At 39.3% G+C, this 20,408-nt stretch overlaps 1 protein-coding gene across 7 annotated transcripts in view; it reads right to left on the bottom strand.

Annotated features, from left to right (window-relative positions):
• The window catches only part of LOC110955027 (dystrobrevin beta-like), a 57,219-nt gene that overhangs the window by 10,571 nt on the left and 26,240 nt on the right, over positions 1 to 20,408 (bottom strand). For all 7 annotated transcript variants that reach the window (XM_051960916.1, XM_022199831.2, XM_022199834.2 and 4 more), the window contains exons 3-15: positions 11,919 to 12,010; positions 11,529 to 11,609; positions 10,964 to 11,177; positions 10,714 to 10,799; positions 9,704 to 9,858; positions 9,402 to 9,501; positions 8,390 to 8,556; positions 5,757 to 5,881; positions 4,684 to 4,755; positions 3,152 to 3,229; positions 2,375 to 2,462; positions 2,136 to 2,215; positions 811 to 924 (exon numbers count right to left, since the gene is read on the bottom strand). In XM_051960916.1, the coding sequence (XP_051816876.1) occupies positions 811 to 924; positions 2,136 to 2,215; positions 2,375 to 2,462; positions 3,152 to 3,229; positions 4,684 to 4,755; positions 5,757 to 5,881; positions 8,390 to 8,556; positions 9,402 to 9,501; positions 9,704 to 9,858; positions 10,714 to 10,799; positions 10,964 to 11,177; positions 11,529 to 11,609; positions 11,919 to 12,009 (1,451 nt within the window). In that variant the 5' untranslated portion in view covers position 12,010. The remainder of the gene's footprint in view (positions 1 to 810; positions 925 to 2,135; positions 2,216 to 2,374; positions 2,463 to 3,151; positions 3,230 to 4,683; positions 4,756 to 5,756; positions 5,882 to 8,389; positions 8,557 to 9,401; positions 9,502 to 9,703; positions 9,859 to 10,713; positions 10,800 to 10,963; positions 11,178 to 11,528; positions 11,610 to 11,918; positions 12,011 to 20,408) is intronic.

Raw genomic sequence — 20,408 nt, 5'->3', positions numbered from 1 at the left:
TTTGGACTATAAGCCAATTAGTTCATTAAAAGTAGAATTTAACCTCATGCCACATAATGTAAGAAGTTTCACAAACATGCCAAACTCCATAGATCAGCAGTATGGTTAAGTATTTATATCTAATCATTCACAAAAACTAAAATATACTACACTTGAATTTGAAAATGTTTAACTTGGTGCCCCCAAGTGGTTGTATCGCAGCAGACAGCCATTTATGCAGCTAGAGTTTTCATCCTTTTTTAAAAAATTAAAAATACAAACAATCACAAGCATTGAAAGAAGATTATCACCTATAAAATAACTAACATAACAGTTTAACCGTTTAACTCTGTTTAACACATTACAAACAGTGTACATGGTGGATAAACTGGTGACCGCCATCTCTCACCAGCAGAATTGCTCTTGCTTTATATCAAGACCACACAAATGCCATCACTTTCAAGTCTGCCTCTTTTTCTTTGGAGTTTTTGTTTTACTGAAAAGCATAAACATGTTGAAAGTGATTTCTACATTGGCTTTTTAACAAAATCCACCATCTGTCAATGCCATCTGCCATAAAGAACTCTCCCTCTGTGCTGCAAACCAACACAGCAAATTTCTCGCCAATTCAGACCAACACTGTGGGACAAAATGCAGAAATGACAGTGCAGGGACTACAAAACTAAGGCGGTTGTCGAAACATCTTTTCTGTCGGCATAACTGACAAAGTTCAAGATTAAACAAAAAACTAATTATTGCTAGACTATGTGAACGAACAGCAGGTTTCAGAGAAACTCCTGGGCAGCCTGGCCTCTGATGGAGTCTGTTTACCTGAGCAAGCGAAGCTCGGCCAGCAGAGTTGGGTTAGTGGTACCCTTCTCTGGGCTGGGCTGGCACGCCGCGTCATGCTCTGCACGGAGGCGCTTGATCTCTGCCAAGATCTCTCTGGGAAATGAAAAACATTCTGGTCAGATAAGACAGGGCAGGGTAAAGACTGAACAGACTGTAAAAAGACAAGAAAAAGCAAGAACGCACACTTCTGCGTGGAATTTTTAGAGGTATATACAGGTTTTAGTTTAGAAAATGTAATAATACCAAACATATTTCAGCATTCAAACGTGTAATTTGAAGGTACTGCATGTCCATTCACAAAAGACAGGTAGTAGCTTCAAGAGCGCACTTTTGAAAGACTGTGAAAATTGTTTTAAAGGATCTGCGAATACCCTGTGACAAATGCAGTCTCACAAATTACACAATCATTATTTATTTAAAACTATAATCCACTGCCAGACAACAAATCATGATTCATAATTGTGAAATTCACAATCCTTTGGTCTAAAAATATTCAAAATAATTAAACCAGAACAGAATTTTCCCAGAGACCAGGGCGACAAAAGAGATCAGCAAGATCAGACTTTCAGCTTTCCAACACTCCTTGAACTAATCATGTGGGACTTTCTTTGACATTTAAAAAACAACCAAGTCAAAGCTAAAAATAGGGATATTTTGTAACAGCTACTTTACACTACATGTCTTCTAAGGTGATTAGCTCAAAGTAAACCATTTGCTCTAACAAATTCTGTCCAAAAAAAAATCGCAACTGAGTATCCACCACTGATTCAGCAAAATTCAAGGGCTTTTCTTTTGCTTACAGAGAGTGGAGAGGAGACGTATTCATTTTTCAGTGAAATATCTATAGTATGTAGGGTCACCTTTATTTTCTAGTGTTTGTGACACCAGTAGGCACTTAAAAAGATGTTGGTCATGTTTTTTCAGTTTCTAAAAACAGGATCAATGAACCAACTTTTCTTGGTTTCTTTTCTACGATTTATGACATTACAACTTTGGTACACTGCAGAGAGGACATTTTGAGTCATTTCTACTGTAGCTATGGGTTTGTTCTTTTCACAGAGATGCAGGATTGTAAAAAGGGCCCAGAATGAATAAAAATGTAACAGGAGCATAACATGCCCAGAAACTGCTAGTGGTCCAGTAGATTCAACATTATGCAGCGATGTGAAATTCATCTAAATTTGATTAGTGTTTCTGGGAATAAACTGGACGGGGAGACTGCAGCAGTGCCTCAGTCTGTGCATTTATATACACTAACAGAAATTACTAAGGTAAAAACTCATCCACTGTTCACACATTTCTACCTGTTTTTACACTCCAACTGAGCAATGAGCTCCCTCTTCTGTTTATTAATGTCGAAGTTGATGCTTCTGGTTGGTATCACCTGAGACAAACACAGGTTACAGGTGAGTGTTGGTTTTGCACTTTTGATTTAACAACCAAGAGAAGAGCTTATTTTATGACAGCTGTTAATGCACGAGCCATATCTCAGTGTAGATGTACCACAACATGCTTGTTGTGCAGCGTTGAACATTTTACTCACTGCTGTGCCGTCAGTCTCTGCCAGTCGGGAAGTGTAGCGAGCGATAAGTTTGTGCTCTTCATCTTGCCTGCTGGGACTGTCCACACCACTGAAGCACAGAGATCAGTAACTTTCTGAATGCAGTCTAATAGACTAAGGATTATTTATACCACAAAGGTCAACATGAAACACCAAATTAATTTGTGTTAAATGTATGCACATTCCGCAAACTGCATTTTAAAATTGGACAACATTTTCAGAATCTGAATCCCATTCTTTTACAAAAGGCAACATCATAATACACAGCAATACACAATGACAGTATTATGAAAAGACCAGTCCCACAGAAACAACTGCAATAATATGTTGCAAAGCACGTATATGAGAATAACACAGCACAACAGTAGTGTAATGTGGACAGTATAATGGGAATCACAATTTTTTATTTTAGCAATGCTATCAGCTGCACAAAGTTGATTTCTAAATATACAATTTAAAAGGCTACATTAGTGTAGCTGATCTTGAAAATGCAGCTATGAAGCACGGACAGGTTATCTATGAATGATACAAAAAAATAGGAAATGGACTGTTGTTTACAACTGAGATAACTAGAAATTGCCATTGTAACGTGAACAACAATGCACTGATGTGTGAGTGAAAATGTTGCCTTTTTCAGCTCTCATCATTGAAATTATAATCAAGCCTGAATTTGGATTCAATTAAGCATCTAACTGCGCTGCACCTGCCTCTCCTCCTTGCACCCTCCCTGAACCACCCCCCCGCTGTGTCCTCGCTCACCGTGGGCTGCTCTGGAGGCGATTCACATATGCAGCAATCAGAGCGTGTTCCTCGTTCATACGCTGAGCTGCTGACAAACTGGATGGACAGAAAAACAGACACCAAAAACAGTCAGCATCACACATTGATAAATATGCTACCAGTGCCTTGATGATCTTTCTCTATGTTTGCATTACTCAAATCAATTTAAATTTTTTGATGGACTGATTGGCTATTTTATGGCTTCTTTTCACCGCCTGTCATTGACAAAATATTTTCAATTCTTACATTAATAAAAAAATCTTAAGCTCCATGTTCAGTAGAATTGTTCTATAACCGTTACTGATGTTTTTATTTTCTGTGGCAGCATTGTTTCAGTTTTAGTACTGACATATTTAGCAGGTATCATATCAAAGTCATAATTTCGAGGCCCTATTAACACTACCTACCACACGAGCACACACTTCAAAGGCAAAAAATATGCTAAACTACCAGTGAACATTTATTTATGACCTCCCAGGATTCAGTCTCCTAAATTAAAGCACATCCCAGCTCCAACGCATTTACACTAACTGTATGACAGAAAGACATATTTCATTTTCTTACAATAATTCTTTTCCTGTCACATGTTTCACCACAATTTTGCTGTTATTTTGCACACATTACTTGCAACAGGAAGATTTTTTTAAATTAAATTGGAAAGCATGTCATACGTATTTCTACCATCTTCAATATTTTTCAGTTTTTCAAGAAGAAGAGAAGCATTCAGTGTCTTGCTTACAGTAGAAAATACAATGTAAAAACTAAAAAATCTACTTAATCAGCTATTATGCAACACCTTTTTTTTCAAAACGCAAACAACATGTAAGGTAAAGATCTTTAATGTAATATATTATCACAGTTTTGCGCATTAACTAACACTAAATTCCATTATTAATTCATTTCCTTGCAAGTTTCTCAATTAATAGCTTGGTTCTTAAAACTGTAAGAAAAAAGTGACAGAGAAAGCCCAACAAACACGCAAAAAAACAGAAGCAAATGGATTTCTCTTAGGTGGATGGATTTTGAGCTGTCTTAGTCACCAAAGAAAAATTCACATCACAATTTTCCCCCCAAAAAAGACAAATCTTAAATACTAATATTTAATCCACTGTTGCATAAAACCAAGAAAAATAGAAATTTTCAAGCTGGAAAAATAAATAAACAATCAGTAATTGTTAAAAATATTTAGTATTTTATTATGAATCTTTATATATTTTTTGACTTATAGAGATTCTCTGGTTATTTTAGCTACAGTTCACTACAATAATTTCTCATTTTGATACTATCTGACACTCAAAAAAGACATTTAAATACTCTCAAATCCAGTCAGAGAAACTAAACTAGCAGTTTCTCTAAAGTTTCTGTGGAGGAAATGGCCATTTATAGAGAACAAAGAAATGAAGCATGCTATTAAAAACCCCATTTACGTTGACTCAAGCAAATTGTTACAGTTCACAAAGTCGAAAACATCTAATCAAACAGAAAAAATGTAATGAACACTTAGTCTTTACCTCTTGGAGGACTCGGGCGGTGGTGAGGACAGCAACATGGCCTCGCTGGGGTTTCCAATAGGTCTCGAGGGGCTGCACATACACACACATACACACACACACAAATAGATCATTTATCTCACCCACCCGTATTACAAACAGTGTAATTCATGGTAAGGATAACAACATTAAATCATTAAGCCACAAAGGACTGTCTATCAGAAAACTCACATTCTTACCCTCACATAGTCACACATTCTCACGTGCTTTTGAGTGCAATCATGCAATACTGAATTGTAATGGTCTGAGCAAACACAGACAGGCCAAAGATCGCCAGAGGGAGAGAAACCGAAAGAGAGAGAAGAGAAAGAGAATGCAGGTTCGTTGGGAAATGAAAAGCAAATGGAAATTCATACAAATTTTTGTTTGAAAGAGAAATAAATATGACAAAGCATTGTTGTAAGCATACTCACATCTGTGCTAAGTTCAGTCTCTCTGTGCTGGCATGAATATAAGGCTAATGGCTGCAGGTCTGTAATGACCTCGTCTGCTGCAGTTTGGAAAATCAAACAGTGTTGATCCACCACGAGGGGCGGAGCAACTGAAACGTTTGGCTACAGAGGTGGGACTTTTATTTTATTCATGTGATGTACATGTAGCTGCACTGGTGACAACAGACAAACATTTTGGGGGTCAAAGATGCACCGACAACTTGTTAGTTAAACAACATTACAACTACTACAAAGCCCTTAAGCTTTTCTTGTGTTATCTGATATGTACTTTTGCATATGCTCCTATAGTTTTAGAAATGTAATGTAGCATGGGCTTCTGCAGAGCCTAGTAAACACCAATTTGAGCACATTTGTTAACAAATTTTGCTTGATAGTAATGTCAGTTATAGAGCAGTGCTAAACTAAAGGTGCTGAAATCAGTCAGTGTCTAACTCAGTGACTGTGTCCCATAAATGTCACCTTCAATTTGCATGAAGAAAAACATGCTAATTAAAAAGCTACACAGGCTGAGCGCCAATGCAACTGTTGTGTCAACAACTGGATATTTATTGAAAGAAGTGTGTGAGTGTAGTGAGGTCGTACACTATGTTGGAGAGGTTAAGGGTCCTCTCTGGCTCCTCTGGGTATATTGGGTGGGGGGCCTCCCTGGAGGATACACAACCCAGAGTCCTGCTCAGGGCCCTTCCAAGTTTTGTCGCCGGCGACTTCTACACACACACACACACACACACACACACACAGACACACAGACACACACACATACACACACACACACACACACACACACACACACACACACACACACACACACACACACAGACACACATACATACATACATACATACACACACACACACACACACACACACACACACACACACACACACACACACACACATCAGGCCAAAGGTCACAAACCATACTTTACAGCAGATTTGTGTAAATCACTACTTAACTGTGTAAAAGTTATCGACAGAAACAAAGAGTGAGATGGTATTGTTAATATATCTTGGTGTTGTCAAGTAATCTTGGTAAGATGAATATCAAGGGTTTGACGCTTAATCGACTTAATTGTCTCTCCAATGTGTCCGGCCTGCTACCTCAGCATTACTGATGTTTTATTAAGGGATAGTGCATTTTCAGTATTTATTTTTTTATTTTTTTACAGAAAGACATTCTACATGTAAATATATATTCATACACCTACATGTCCAATATGCTGACATGAGATCAACAATAAATTTGCAGCCATATTCCCCAGACAATTACAACTGACAAATGATAAAAGGAATTTTCACATTCTAGTGTTAGATAGAAAAAGGACTGATCAGAAACTGGAAAAAAAAATTCTAATTATATTTGAACTTGAAAATGCAATAGACAGTTGAATGGCTGACCCTTTCGAGCTTCACCAGTTTTGCACAGCAAAAGACTGGACAGCAGACTTTTTGACTTGCCCTTGCAGGAAACGCACAGCTCAAACAAGTTCAACAAACAACTGCTTAGTTTCACTGAGTGTCCCAGTAAATCATGACAGTTAGCCAGCATCCAGAACACAGGACCTGGAACCAGCTCCTATAAATGCAGGGCAGCTGTTTTAACATTATCAGTTACACCTGTCCTTTTCCTACTATGACAGGCCAATACATCTGCTGTGAAACTCATATTTCTTTTATTTCCTGTGAAAATTTGGCAACATGTCTGAAGAAACTAAACATACCCACAAACTTGTATTGTGCTAAAAACTGTTTAGAATGTTTTATGGCACTTGCAGCAGCATATTCCTAGTATATATTAGTATATATTCCTAGTCATGCTGAAAAAATTTAACCATTAACTTGTAAGTTATTGTACTGAACTGATTTTTATTTTAATGAATATCATATTTTCAGAGATCTGAAGGGACAGTAAAATGAAAACAGTGGCCAATACCAAATAGTGTTGGAGTGAATGCAAATAGAGATTGAAAAAAAATCCAAATGTGACTAACAACTAAACAACTTACAACAACTAAAAGTGTCTTGAGCGAATGAAGTCACACTTTAATAATGATAAAAAACAGACAGCTACTGTCCAGCTGAGGCTTTAGGATCTGAGGTTCTAACTCAGTTGTGTGTAGAAAACCTAATCAAAACCTAACCAAAACAGGCAGCAGAGGTCAATGCAACTCTATTGCTTTTATTTTACTCTCCATACGCAGAGAAGAAAATTAATCCAAGAATGCAATCCTGCTGGAAATTATATGTAAAGTCTGCAGAGGATTACTGGCATAAGTGTCTTGAGGTGAGAGGATTCTATTGGAGAGGCAGGAACTGCATCAGTGAAGAGATTTATCCCTGAAACTGAAAGATTAATAAGACAAATTATGCCGAGACGTAGTGATGAATAATTCAACAACTATGTCTTCATCTCTTAATATGTAGTTTCTTCATTGAAAAAAATACTTTCCTCTTCCAGTTAGTAAAGCTTTTTTAAATATATAATTGGATTGTATCACTTTCATTCAGTTCAAAAGCGAGATAAAAGACATTATATGAATGCATACATTGCTACTGGCTCCCTGTATGAATTAATCAACAAATATTTGTAAGTTAGGTCAGCTCTGACTAGTCTGAAACTAGTTCAAACTAATGATTGAACCAGACAAGACGTCATGTCAAGCTATGTCCCAAGTGCTGAACTGTCAAGGTCTAAGCTTCATAATGGAAAAGAAAGAGGTACAGACACACACACACACACACACACACACACACACACACACACACACACACACACACACACACACACACACACACACACACATGTTTGTTTTTCTATACCGGTGGGGACTTACCATTGACTCCCATTCATATCTAACTCCTAACCCTTACCCTAACCCTAACCTTAACCATCACCAAATCAATGCCTAACCCTAAACAAACGTTTTTGCACTTTTACATTTTTTATTAACAACAATATGGCCAAGAAAACGGTGTTGCCACCCGTGGGGACCTCATTTTAGGTCCCCACCGTAAGACAAGTCCCCACCTTTATAGCAAATAGTCAGGTCAAAGTCCCCACCGGTATAGCAGAAACAAGTACACACACACACACACACACACACACACACACACACACACACACACACACACACACACACACACACACACACACACACACACACAGAGAGACAATGTTCCCTACTGTGATGAATGACTAACCACACAGTGACTCACCCAGGATGAGTGCTCCTTCATCTGATGCTGGTTGCTATGAGAGCCACTGGCATTGCCGCGCCAGAAGCAGTTCTGGCAAAGCTGGTAACCACGGCAACGCAGGCAGCGATAGCGGAAGCCTGTCATACCATTGCCACGACAGTAGGAGCATGACACGGGATGATAAACTGAAAAAAAAGACAATCTATGAAGCAATCAGCTTTCATTTCAGAAACTATTGACATAAAATGGACATTCATAATCACCTACCCTGCTTGGCTGAAGGCGTAGCCCCAGATTCAGTTCTAGCCAATAAGAATATCACTTAATGAATAAAGCAAACTACTTGCCTAACAAAGTAAAACTATTTTTGCAACATAGCTAATGGCTAATGGCATAGCTCATCTTAAGTACTGTTGTGGCTAGCAAAGGAAAAAATTCTCTCCAAAAAATGTATTGCAGCCTTTCCTGATGTAGCAATAGCAAACAATGTCTTGATTTTCTCATCATCCTGACTGGCGACAGTGCACATTCCAATATAAGTTACATACACAATCAATGTAGCAATGGGCAGTGGTAGGTTTCTGCTAAAGCTTCCCAGCATAATTTGTTCTGTTTTGACAATGGATCCACCTTAAAACTGCTGGCTCTTGCGGCAGGAATTTTCGAATTTCAAGTAATCAATCAGACTTAACTCGTTTTTCAGTAACTCAAAAAAGACAGAGGTGACAGATATTAATCCATTTGGGATGGATTTGGGTGATTGTGCTTTTTCCTGCACTTTATGCTGTTTGTTGAATGTATTCTGTTTCCCAAGTCTTTCTACTTGGTTACTTGGCTAACAGACAGATACCAGAATGAATAAAAGCAATAATCCAATTATAGGTAAACAAAGCATGCAACCTACAAAGCCTAATTTTAGAAGTGCAAGTAAATTTTTGCTGATGAACTTGGTCAGCTGATTAAGGTTTGCCTTGTATCTGCAGTGTGTGTATGCGTGTGTATGTGTGTGTGCATGTGTGTGTGTGTATACCATTCTCCACATTGGCCAGGCGGTGCATCAGAGGCAGCCAGACAAGACATTGAGGAGGGTCAGCTATAATGTCCAGGAACATGTTGAGCATCACCCTCTTCTACACAACAAGAGCAGTTACAACAGAGAAAACTATTCAGAAACACAGAAGCGAGACCGTGTGATGCATTCAGCTCAGGCTAAGCTCTTGTGACCATGTTGGTTTTTATATTTTCAGAAATTGCTGGAAATTGGAGATAATTTTATTATAAGCGGTCACATAAGTCTAATGAAGGTGAGATAAATAAGTTGTGTGCACGTACATGTTGTGGAAAGCAGGAGCGTGCTAAAGTGTGTGTGTAGCCAAAGGACGGTCCTTCATGTACAGCAGTGGGCAGCTTGAGAGCCTCCCTCAGAAAACTGTCAAACTTTGATTGTACCAACACACCACTGCTGTCAGATACCTGAGAAAACACATCTATGTACACACACACACACACACACACACACACACACACACACACACACACACACACACACACACACACACACACACACACACACACACACACACACACACACAAATAAAAAACAATTATTAACTCCTGGTTAACCTTGTGAGGGGTTGTTTTGTCCCCAGATCAGAGGTGAATCTCCACAATGTGAAAGATCTTTGTACACACAGCTAACATAATTAATACTAAAGCAAGTACATTAGTGGGGGTAAACAGCAGTATTGACATGTTCTTTCCACAAGGTGGCACATATGTAACACTTAGACACCTCCATCCAAGACAATAGTAAAACTAAATGATTTAGAGACCATTGCAAAAAGTTACTTGATATAAACACAACTGAAATCAACATAAGCCTGAACTAAAAGTGCTTTCCTGGAATTTTACCTCTGATTTTCCTCTTTACCATGATACTGTACCGCTCACAGGCAGTTTGGATGTAATTCATCATGTCGTACAACAATTAGATTGACCTTTAAGAGTGAAAACATGTTTGTTGCATTATTAGTCTGCATATTTGACGGTGCTTCAAAAGCACCATTTAAAGTATCAGAGCTGTGATTTGTACATTCAGTTTGTACAATTTGTGACTCAGAATCATTCAGAAAGAAGATAAGAAAAGAGTGTAGACAGCTGCAGGTCACATGGACTACTCTTACTCCTGATATTAACATCACCATTTCCAGCTCTGTGCTCACATGCAAAGCCTACCTATATTTATAAAGTCTATGAGAAATATTAAAAACATTTTTGGGAAATGTGACACAATCGATCTAGAATAGATTTCACATCAGTAGTGATGGTCTACTGGTACTCACAGCGAAGTTTATCTACCAGTTTCCCTCCACACAGTGTCGCCAGCATCGCCTTCACAGAAAGAACCGTCAAGCGGCTTTCTGGTTCACTACAACACAAGCGCACATAAAAATACATACAACACTGTAGAGTTTATGTCACAATACTTTCAGAGTTAACCATATGTGAGACAGATACATATAGATACACGTGTTTGCAGGAAACAACAGGATGTTATACATCCACACACCACAGTGACTTCTCTGTAGTTACCTGTCTACTGCAGCCAGTATGAATTCAACCAACAGGACAGTGCTCTCTTGTGGGTTGATGGTGTGTGTGGTGGGCAGGCGTTTGCTGAGCTGGTTGAACAGGGAGGACACAAGGTTCTCCAGTCTGATCACGGAGATGCCAGCGTTCAGCTCCACAGCGTTTAGACCAGCATCCCGTACCGCCTCGATCACATGGTATATGTCAAGCAGATGCACTGGAATGAGAGGAATGAAATCAACGGAATAGTACGATTTACTGATCTGAAAAGCTTGTTTAACCTTAAAAATCTCTCCCTCTTTACTTATACTGCGAGAAGAGTTTTGACAACATTTTAAAGATTTATGTGACTTCATTATTGTCAAGAGAAAGTAACCTAATGTTTCACCAAAGAGAAAAATTTTATTCTCATTTTTCTCAGTGTCAGCTAACATTTGTTACAATGTTATTTGAAATTATCTATAGACTTGCTAAAAATTCACCAGTGAGCACAATTCGGAAGAAATTATAATTTTAGGGAAATTTACACCATCATGCCATTATCTTAATAACTCCAGTGCCGACTTACGGTTGCATCTCTTCTGTATAAATCTGAGCTTGCAGGCTGTTCGATATGTAGAAAGACAAATGGCATCAAAGTTCTGCTCCGCTGTACAAGAAGAAGAAGATATTCAGAAATTTTGCTGGGTCACTATGCAGTGTCACAAGCATCATTGCCAGACTGTAATCTCTCAGAATAGATACATGTCCTTATTACTGGCTGTGGTGTGATATATTTAAAAACATGTTCTGCTACACACAATAAAGTTTTATTCATTTATTTATTTATTCATTTAAAATGTGGCGAACAAGGCTGTTACACTTTAAAGCTCAGAGCAGAGCAGCATGATTAGCTAGAAGTCCTGGGTTCCATGCAGAGGCCATGTAAGGCTTGTATTAATGGTTGAAGGTCACTCACCAAGCTCTACAAAGATCTGCCTCCCCTCTGCTCCTGCCATGGTTTGGATCCCCCTCCCTCTGTCTCTCTGACCCCCCTCCTCCATCACCATCCTGCATGAAACACAGAACAGCAGGGAAATTCAGTATAAGAGTTTCTGTTCGAGCACTGAAAAACAAATGAGACAAAATAAGACAGATTGAACCCTTGGCTCAGATGTAAAAAAAATTCACCTGTAAAAATAAATAAGAAGTCCTACAATGATCAGGGTAATGACTAGTTCTTACATGTGTGTGGATGCTGAACTGTTGTTTCTAAAAATGTATGTTCTCTGTGACCTCCAGAATTATCAGACCTACTTAAACTCAAACATAAGATATCCCCTCTTCTCCATTATCTGTAGCTTTCTGAAACAAACATTGATGCCCACTGTATGTCAAGATGGGCCAGCAATGTAGAACTTGCAAGCAAGGATCTTCATTTGATTCAATAGTCTATTTGTGGCATCTTTTAAGTGTACGACTCACTACAACTCTATTAATGAGATACCCTTGAGAGACTGCATTATGATGTGTGCACCATCCCTGTTTTCACACAGTGCTCCCCCTAAACTCCCATCTTCTAGTGTATGGACTCTAATAATGAATACTGATTTTGACTTCTTGATATCTTGTGCACCAGTCCTGAAGGACCAGAACTCACCTTTTATGTTTCTATATAACCAACAAACTTATTCTCACAGTTGCTTTTCTCTATATTTAATAAATTTATTTGTAAGAGACCCAATATAGTTTAAGACTTATTTCTAATGAAGACACTTCAAGACACTTCCATCAACCAAAATGAAATATATTTCATTTTGGTTGATGGCTATGACTGGTATTTATATTGTAAGTGACAATTTTGTGGTATTTTCTAAGATTCACAAGCGTCATGGTACTTGTGTCCAAACTTATGGCCATGGCTGTAATATAATATAATATAATATAATATAATATAATATAATATAATACACAGTGGAGTGGTGGTTGGATTTCACCTTGCAGCTAGAAGATCCCCGGTTCGCATCCCGGCCTTCCCAGGATCTTTCTGCATGGAATACTGTGCTCTCTGGTATGGACTCAAATGCAGCTGGATCTTTCTAAGACCCGCACCCACTCTACTTCCCAGGTGCTAGTGATATTAGTTTGACTGAGAGCAAAAGCTGCGTTGCCCTCATTCCACTGGTAGATTGGCAATGCAGTCCTATCTTTTCTCTTTTCGAGCCCAATGCCGGCGTTGCAACAGAAAATAGTTAAAATAGAAGCGTCCCATCAAAATTAAGGATCCAGTTTGTACTGAATGAAGTCTGGGTCTGACCTCAGACCGCGGTCTGCCATTTCATAACCCGGAGTCTAGCATTTAGTTGATTAAAGAAAGCCTCGCTTCAGAGAATTTTGCCTCGAGGAATTTTAGTAATCGAATTACTCGAATAACTCGAGGAATTGTTTCAGGCCTAACGGTAAAAATTATTATATTGCACATTAACGTAGTTTTATTATTATTATTATTATTATTCAGAAAGTCCATTGCTCACTGGCTCTGAATACACAGACAGACAAAACATGGGTCACAGGAGGGCTGGATGTTGACTGAGATGAGCGTCATCACGTTTCACCCAAACTAACAGTGGAGCGTGTGGGAGAAACAGAGACAAAGTAAAACACGACAAGCTAACAAAAGCCGCAGTGAAGTACTTAGCTATAGACTGCATTCCGATTAGCATTGTGGAAGATGTCGGTCTGAGGAATGTTCTTAGGATTGCAACGAATGACGGCGTGTATGAACCTCAACCTGTGTCACTGGAAGTGCTTTTTTTGTTGTTGTCTGAGATTCTCCAAAAAAAGTACAAACATGGATTTCACAGACTAACAATCTTCTGCACAGTCAGTCCCAGCTGTGTATTTTTTGTGCTCGACCACTTCACCTCACTCTAACAGGGACAGCTGCTACTGAACATAAACTGTTTATGCTACTCCCTGATAAATGTTTGAATGTTCACATAGCAGTACTTTTAAAATAGAAGTGCAGAATACACTAATTTTAAATTCATTTAATCCTGCACATAATACTGTGATTAACTGTGATTAATCACAGAACATCACGTGATTAAAAATTTTAATTGTTGCCCAGCACTAAAATATGCATTATAGTACTTAATTGACTAAAACTAAAACTATAAACTGTCTGAAGGTGTAACTTAAATTAGACATTCAATTAGACATTCAATGTCTAATTTAAACAGCTATTTAAGTTAGACAATCAGACAGTGTATAGTTTTTGACAGGTTGTTTACCTGCTTTTATACCCTTTGTTATATTTTTTAATTCTTCATATTCATAGAATTATGGTTTGTTCTTCTTGTGAGAAATATGCAGCTCTACTGTACCAGCAGTGTGACGGGGTGTCTAGTGCCAACACCACCACTTTATGTGAACGTGCTCAGAGATAGGTTCAGAATTCCTGAGTTGACTCAACAAGTTGATAACCAGCATCATGTGACCTCTAAGCCTGACTGTGGTTGTTAGTCTTTGTGAACCCAGATAGGAAAGAGATATTGTGGTTATGTTGAGCTGAGCGGTACAGGCACAAGGAAATATGGTAAATAAAAACCACGAATTACACACAACAAACAGACTGACTAAATTTTTTACATTTAAGCTGACACACCCAGTCACACACACTAACTTGAGGCAGGCTCACAGAGTCAAATTCAGGGCCACCAGAGGATGAGTTGAGTGCCTGTTAAATAAACACATTAATGAGAGCAGCTGATGAAATCTGATCTGAAGGTTGGCACTTAAAGAGAAAGAGGGTGGGAGGGCAGGGGAAAGAAAGAAAGAAAGAAAGAAAGAAAGAAAGAAAGAAAGAAAGAAAGAAAGAAAGAAAGAAAGAAAGAAAGAAAGAAAGAAAGAAAGAAAGAAAGAAACTTGTCACCCATCTCTGTCAGGTGACACAGGAAAACACTAGAGGATATGAGTCACCATGGTAACAGTTACACTACACCACAAAACTGAAACACACAAATATTTGCATTCCTTGTATAAATGTGGTGACAAGCCCACCCTGACACACACACACACACACACACACACACACACACACACACATTCCAGAGAGGATTTGAAAGCTTCCTAGGAGACTTCATGCTTCATCCAAACAAAAGAAGGATTCCTCCTTTCAGTCACTCTCTCTCAGAAACACACTCACACACATTCCTTTACATCTCTATACAGCTGTTTCACTGCTTTTACTCTGGCACACACTCGTAAACAGACTCCAGAGACTGTTAATACAGTTGCAAGTGTAACTTTTTTTTAAACACCTGACTTGCAGTGACAGCCCATACCAAGTGCCAAATTTGAGATTTAACAGTAAATTACTGTGAGGGACGAGTTGGACCCAGAAGATATCAGGATCTACAGTAAGTTCGTAATGTGTTTCACATCACAAATCAACGTTTGCAATTCGAAACAATACAATTAGCAAATTTACAATTAATCTCAATTGTCTCAGCTAAACATTACACTGCGAGCATCACAATGTGAAAAAGATGTACAACATAGTGGAGTTTGCTGTGTAGTATATATAGAGGTCATGACACCAGAAATTTCATGTCATGATCAGTGAAATTCCACCACTGGCTGTGCAAACAGTAAACAAGCCAAACCAATGTACTCTTTTTTTAAACTCTTTTTTTTAAAAACACAACTGAAACACACAGTGCGCTATCACACATACAAACCTACACAAAGTTATTTAGTATTTTTACAGTAACATTTTGAACAGCAATTTGTTTAGATAACTTTGAGGTGTTTCCTCCATTGGTCCAAATGCTCTTTTACACCGTTTGCAAACTAGCTTTTAGGTGTGGACAAAATGTTTCTGATCATACATAGAAAACAAGTACCATCATGAATTCAGAGCTTTGGCATCAGCTAAGTTTCAGAGTATTGGTTTTCATGCTGTCCTTGATACTTAGAGCAGATGAGTGCTCTGAGGATCTCTACAGTCTTAATGCCTGGACTTGGCATAGTTCCCTTCTTTAGTTAGACACTACCACAGCTGTACATTAGACAACCTTTGCAAAAAGGTAACTCTCATGTTTCTCTGCTGCAACTCCCATCAGTCCACTTATCGTGCAAAAAGGTGGATATAGTATAAATAACAAACATGTGTGGTAAAGTCTTGATTGTCACAGACACATTTGGACCTTGGTGAAGAAAGTGCATTCAGATGTATAGATAAAGCACGAAGATCAATTTAACTGATCAGTTAGTTTCAGGTTTGTTTCGCACTATGCAGCTCTGGATAGGCAGCTACTGCCACTACAGAGGAGACTAGCACTTTTTATATTGTTTACTGGTGCTTGTTAAACAGGCTCACATGTAGGTTGTTTTTTATTTTGTGTAGCCCATTTAATGATCACTTTCCTTATCAATTTATCTTTAGTTTATTTTGAAGTAATATTTTAATCATTTGCACTGTAAAATGCCATGAAACGCCCATCACAATTTACTAAAAGCAAAAAGATTTTTAGTTTACCATCACAGAAGACAAAGTAAAGCAGCAAATCCTTTCATTTAAGAATCTGGAACCATGAACCATTTATGCATGAAAAAAACACCAAGTAGTTGCAGATTACATAACTGAACAATTCATCTTTAACATATCTTTAGCTTCCACTATCCAAATGGGAAGGAAGCTGACATGCTGTATGAGTCAATAAATGTCTGTTGCTGAAATTTTGGGGCCTGACTAAAAAACTTTTAAGATTGGTCACATATATGAGCCAAAAAAAGAGCTATGACTGCATCCAAAAATCTCACTCGCTCACCAGTTACCACTCCCATGGTGAGTAAATTGTTATTTCTAGCCTGGCCTTGGTGATAACTACACCCTGTCTGTCTGTCACCGTCTGTCTCTGTGTGTAAAGCTGACATGGAGGAACATTTGGTCTGTGAGATTTGCTTCCCATTTTAACTCTGAAAGCTTTAAATCATCGCAGATGTACTTACGATTCCAGCAATTAACGCTAAATATGCCAGAGGGCTAGAAACAGCTTGTCTGTCACTTTCCCACTCACTGGTCACAGCAGAATAGACTGGCCACAGAAAATGAATCAAAATTTGTTTGGAATGTGGCTTTTAGATTTAATAGTCTTTCACCCAAGACTGTATCAATATGCACCTACATCTGTGAGGGAGGGTTCTGATGATGACTTTTCCTGTCAGCTAACAGAAATTTAAATTCACATGAGTCAAGAAGTCTAAAAGTAACAAAACATTAAGAAAATAGTGAAAATCGAGTGCAATGTATTTGGCGAAGTTAAACATTGTGAAAAAATGATTGCATGTATTGAACTCCGTGAACTCCAAGCAGTTTCTGGGCATTTTTTGCTCCTGTCACAATTTTCCTCACTGTGAGCTCATTTCCAATGCACCAGCACCTCTATGGAAACAACACAATCATGATTGAAAATGGAGAGACTTTAAAAATGTCTGATCTGCAGTACAACAATGTCAAAAAACCATATATCATAAAAAAAAACTGAAAAGTGATTATTTATTTTATAACCTCCGGTAGGGTCTCCCAAGATGCAGTCCAATCCAACTTTATTTCTAAAGCACTTTAAAAACAACACTGTCAACCAAAGTGCTGTACACATTAAAACAAAATAAAATGAATAAAATATAAATAAAATAGTGTGAATATAAAATAAGACATAAAACACAGGTTGTACAATAAAAGTCAGTTCTAAGCTGAGCCATACGCCAAGTTAAAAAAATGTGTTTTTAAAATTGATTTAAAAGTAGGGAGAGAATCAGCCAGTCTGATATTTAGTGGTAGCTCATTCCACAATTTAGGAGCAGCCACAGAAAAAGCACGATCACCCCTCAGCTTCTTTTTGGTCTTCGGCACCACCAAGTAAGGCTTGATCTGCCGACCTCAGTGAGTGACATGGGGTGTGGGGAACCAGCATATCACACAGGTACAGGGGTGCCAAACCATGAAGGCATTTAAAAACAAATAAAAGAAGTTTAAAATCAATACGGAGGTGCACGGGGAGCCAGTGGAGGGATCGCAGGATGGGAGTTATGTGATTAAATTTCTGTGATCCTGTTAAAAGGCGACCGGCAGCATTGTGAACCAGCTGTAGTCTCAACAGTGAAGTAGGGATGTGCGTGACTAGTCGTTTAATCGTTTAACCACCTACTCATTTATTAAACAATTAGTATTTTACTAGTCGGTTAAACGCTGCATTAAGCATCATGCACCTTGTTCTTCGCGCCTCTGCCTCGGCTTCTTTGTAAACAGGCTGAGCAGCCAGGGAGATAATTGCGCCTCCTCCCCTCCCTTCACACGCACACGCAGCAGGGGGGAGGGTTACACAGTTTGGGGAAGAAAGTTTGGAAGGGCAAAGTGGGAAGATGGCGACGGTCCCGCGTAAGAAAATCAGCACCGTTTGGCAGTATTTTGACGCAGCAGATAACAACAAGGTCGCCTGTCGGCTGTGTAAGCAGAAACCAGTGTTGCCAACTTAGCGACTTTCTCGCTAAATCTAGCGACTTTCTAAAGCGTCCTAGTCAGTGGGGAAATTAGTCGAAATTCCCATCCCTACAGTGAAGTTTTGCTGATTCCTGAGTAAAGTGCACTGCAGTAATCTAAACGAGTGGTAATAAAAGCGTGGATCAAAATTTCAAAGTTGTGACGAGATAAAAAAGGTTTCACTTTGGCAAGTTGCCTCAAATGATAAAAGCTGGACTGATTGGGCATCGAATTTAAAAACAGAGTCCATCTTTACACCCAGATTTGTCACAACAGGGCTTACAGCTTGCATTAAAGAGCCGAGCTCAGCTTTGACCATCCGAGTAGAGTTGTTAGGAGAAAACAGCAAAACCTCAGTTTTTTGATGTGTAACATCGCGTCACTGGCAGGGAAGGAACCTGAGCTGGTGCTGGAAGCAAAGCAGTACCGGCTAGACATAGTCGGGCTCACCTCCATGCACGGCAAGGGTTCTGGAACCTGAATCCTGGAGAGGGGTTGGACTTTCTCCTTTTCCCAGTTTTCCGGGGTGAGAGGCGCTGGGCAGGTGTGGGGATACTCACGAGCCTCCAGCTGAGCGCTGCTTTGTTGGAGTTCTGCCCAGAGAATGAGAAGGTTGCCTCTCTGCGGCTGTGTGTCACGAAGGGGAAAATTCTGACTGTTGTTTGTGCTTATGCACCGAACAGCAGTTCAGAGTATTCGGCTTTCTTAGAGTCTCTGGGTGGTGTCCTGAAAGGGGTGCCACCTGGGGACTCCACAGTTTTCCTGAGGGACTTCAACGCTCACGTGGGCAATGACGGAGAAACCCAGAGAGGAGTGAATGAGAGGAACAGAATGCTCGATCTGAACCCGAGTGGTGTTTTGTTATTGGACTTCTGTGCTAGTCACAGACCAGGTAGTTCATAAGAGTACCTGGTACCACAGCACCATAGGCTAAAGGTTATTGATCGACTTTATAGTTATAATCAGACCTGCGGCCATGTTTCAGACACCAGGGTAAAAGAGAGGAGCAGAGCTGTCAACTGATCATCACCTGGTTGTGAGTTGGATCCGATGGTGGCTGCTGGACAGACCTGGTAAACCCAAATGTGTCGTGAGGCTGAACTGGGAACGTCTGGCGGAGGCCTCTGTCAGCAGGGTTTTCAACTCCCACATCCAGAAGAGTATCCTGGGGGAGGTTGGGGACATGGAATCTGAGTGGGCCATGCTCAAAGCTTCCATGCAAGAGGAGATTGTTAAGAGTTGTAGCCTGAAGGTCACTGGTGCCTGTCGTGGCAGCAACCCAAAAACCCGTCGGTTGACACCAGCGGTGAGGGAAGTCATCAGGCCGAAGAAGGGGGCCTTTCAGGTATGGCTTACTCAAGGATCTCCTAAAGCAGCTGACAGGTACCTGTCGGCCAAAAGGGTGGCAGTCGCAGAAGCAAAAGGTTTTCCGAAAATGGAGACCCTGGGGCTGTTCCAGAACTCGCTGGAGGGATCCACCAGGAAGAGCTAGAAAGCATTGCTGAGGGGAGGGACATCTGGAATGACCTGCTTCGTCTGCTGCCTCCGCAACCCAGATCAGCATAAGTCAATGAATGGACATTTTACAAAAAATGAAAAAAACTGCAATAATTTTTTTTCCCCTACAGGTGAATATCGTGAGTCTACATACTAAATATTTTAATATTTATATTTTAAATTGGTTTCCATTCATGTCCCTTACAACTGCCTGCAGTTCAGCCCATTTCAGGGAAATGATCAGCCAATTTTTTTCATGTGACTGTTGGTAGCAGCAGAGTTACTAACGGTTTCTCGGTTGCCCTGAGAAGCGCAGAATCTTTAGCTTTCACAGAATCTGATGTAAAGAATTTATTTTTGGCAAATGTTTCAATCACGCTCAAGGAATAAAGTGATTTTATTAAAATATCATGAATATTAGACATT

The sequence above is a fragment of the Acanthochromis polyacanthus genome, chromosome 16 (genome assembly GCF_021347895.1).
Source record: "Acanthochromis polyacanthus isolate Apoly-LR-REF ecotype Palm Island chromosome 16, KAUST_Apoly_ChrSc, whole genome shotgun sequence".
Lineage (NCBI taxonomy): Eukaryota > Metazoa > Chordata > Actinopteri > Pomacentridae > Acanthochromis > Acanthochromis polyacanthus.
This window is presented reverse-complemented; position numbering and strand designations above follow the sequence as displayed.